Below are 279 nucleotides of genomic sequence, written 5' to 3' on the forward strand. Positions count from 1 at the left end.
CGGGCGCCGCTTCGCCCAAGCCTGCGCCACCGTGCACAGCTTCACCGCCGCCGTGGTGCAACGCCGGCGCCAGGCCCTCGACCGCCTCGGCCGCCAGGCCTGGCTGGAGAGCCACCAGGGACGGAGCATGGACTTCATTGACCTTCTCCTGCTCACTAAGGTAGTGCCGGGGTGAGAGATGGTGCAGCTGGGGGCAGGGTTGGCCACAGGGTGGTGGCCACGGGGGGATGGTGGTGGCCATGGAGAGGGTTGGCCGGAGGGGGGGGGGCCTACGGGGGG

At 71.7% G+C, this 279-nt stretch overlaps 1 protein-coding gene across 1 annotated transcript in view; it reads left to right on the plus strand.

Moving 5' to 3' along the window:
* LOC103894325 (leukotriene-B(4) omega-hydroxylase 2) overlaps nucleotides 1-279 on the plus strand; it is a 5,817-nt gene that overhangs the window by 3,483 nt on the left and 2,055 nt on the right. Inside the window, exon 5 of the mRNA XM_019470592.1 lies at nucleotides 2-160. Within this exon, the coding sequence (XP_019326137.1) occupies nucleotides 2-160 (159 nt within the window). The remainder of the gene's footprint in view (nucleotide 1; nucleotides 161-279) is intronic.

This window comes from Aptenodytes forsteri, unplaced genomic scaffold (assembly GCF_000699145.1).
Source record: "Aptenodytes forsteri isolate BGI_AS27 unplaced genomic scaffold, ASM69914v1 Scaffold687, whole genome shotgun sequence".
Taxonomy (NCBI): Eukaryota; Metazoa; Chordata; class Aves; order Sphenisciformes; family Spheniscidae; genus Aptenodytes; species Aptenodytes forsteri.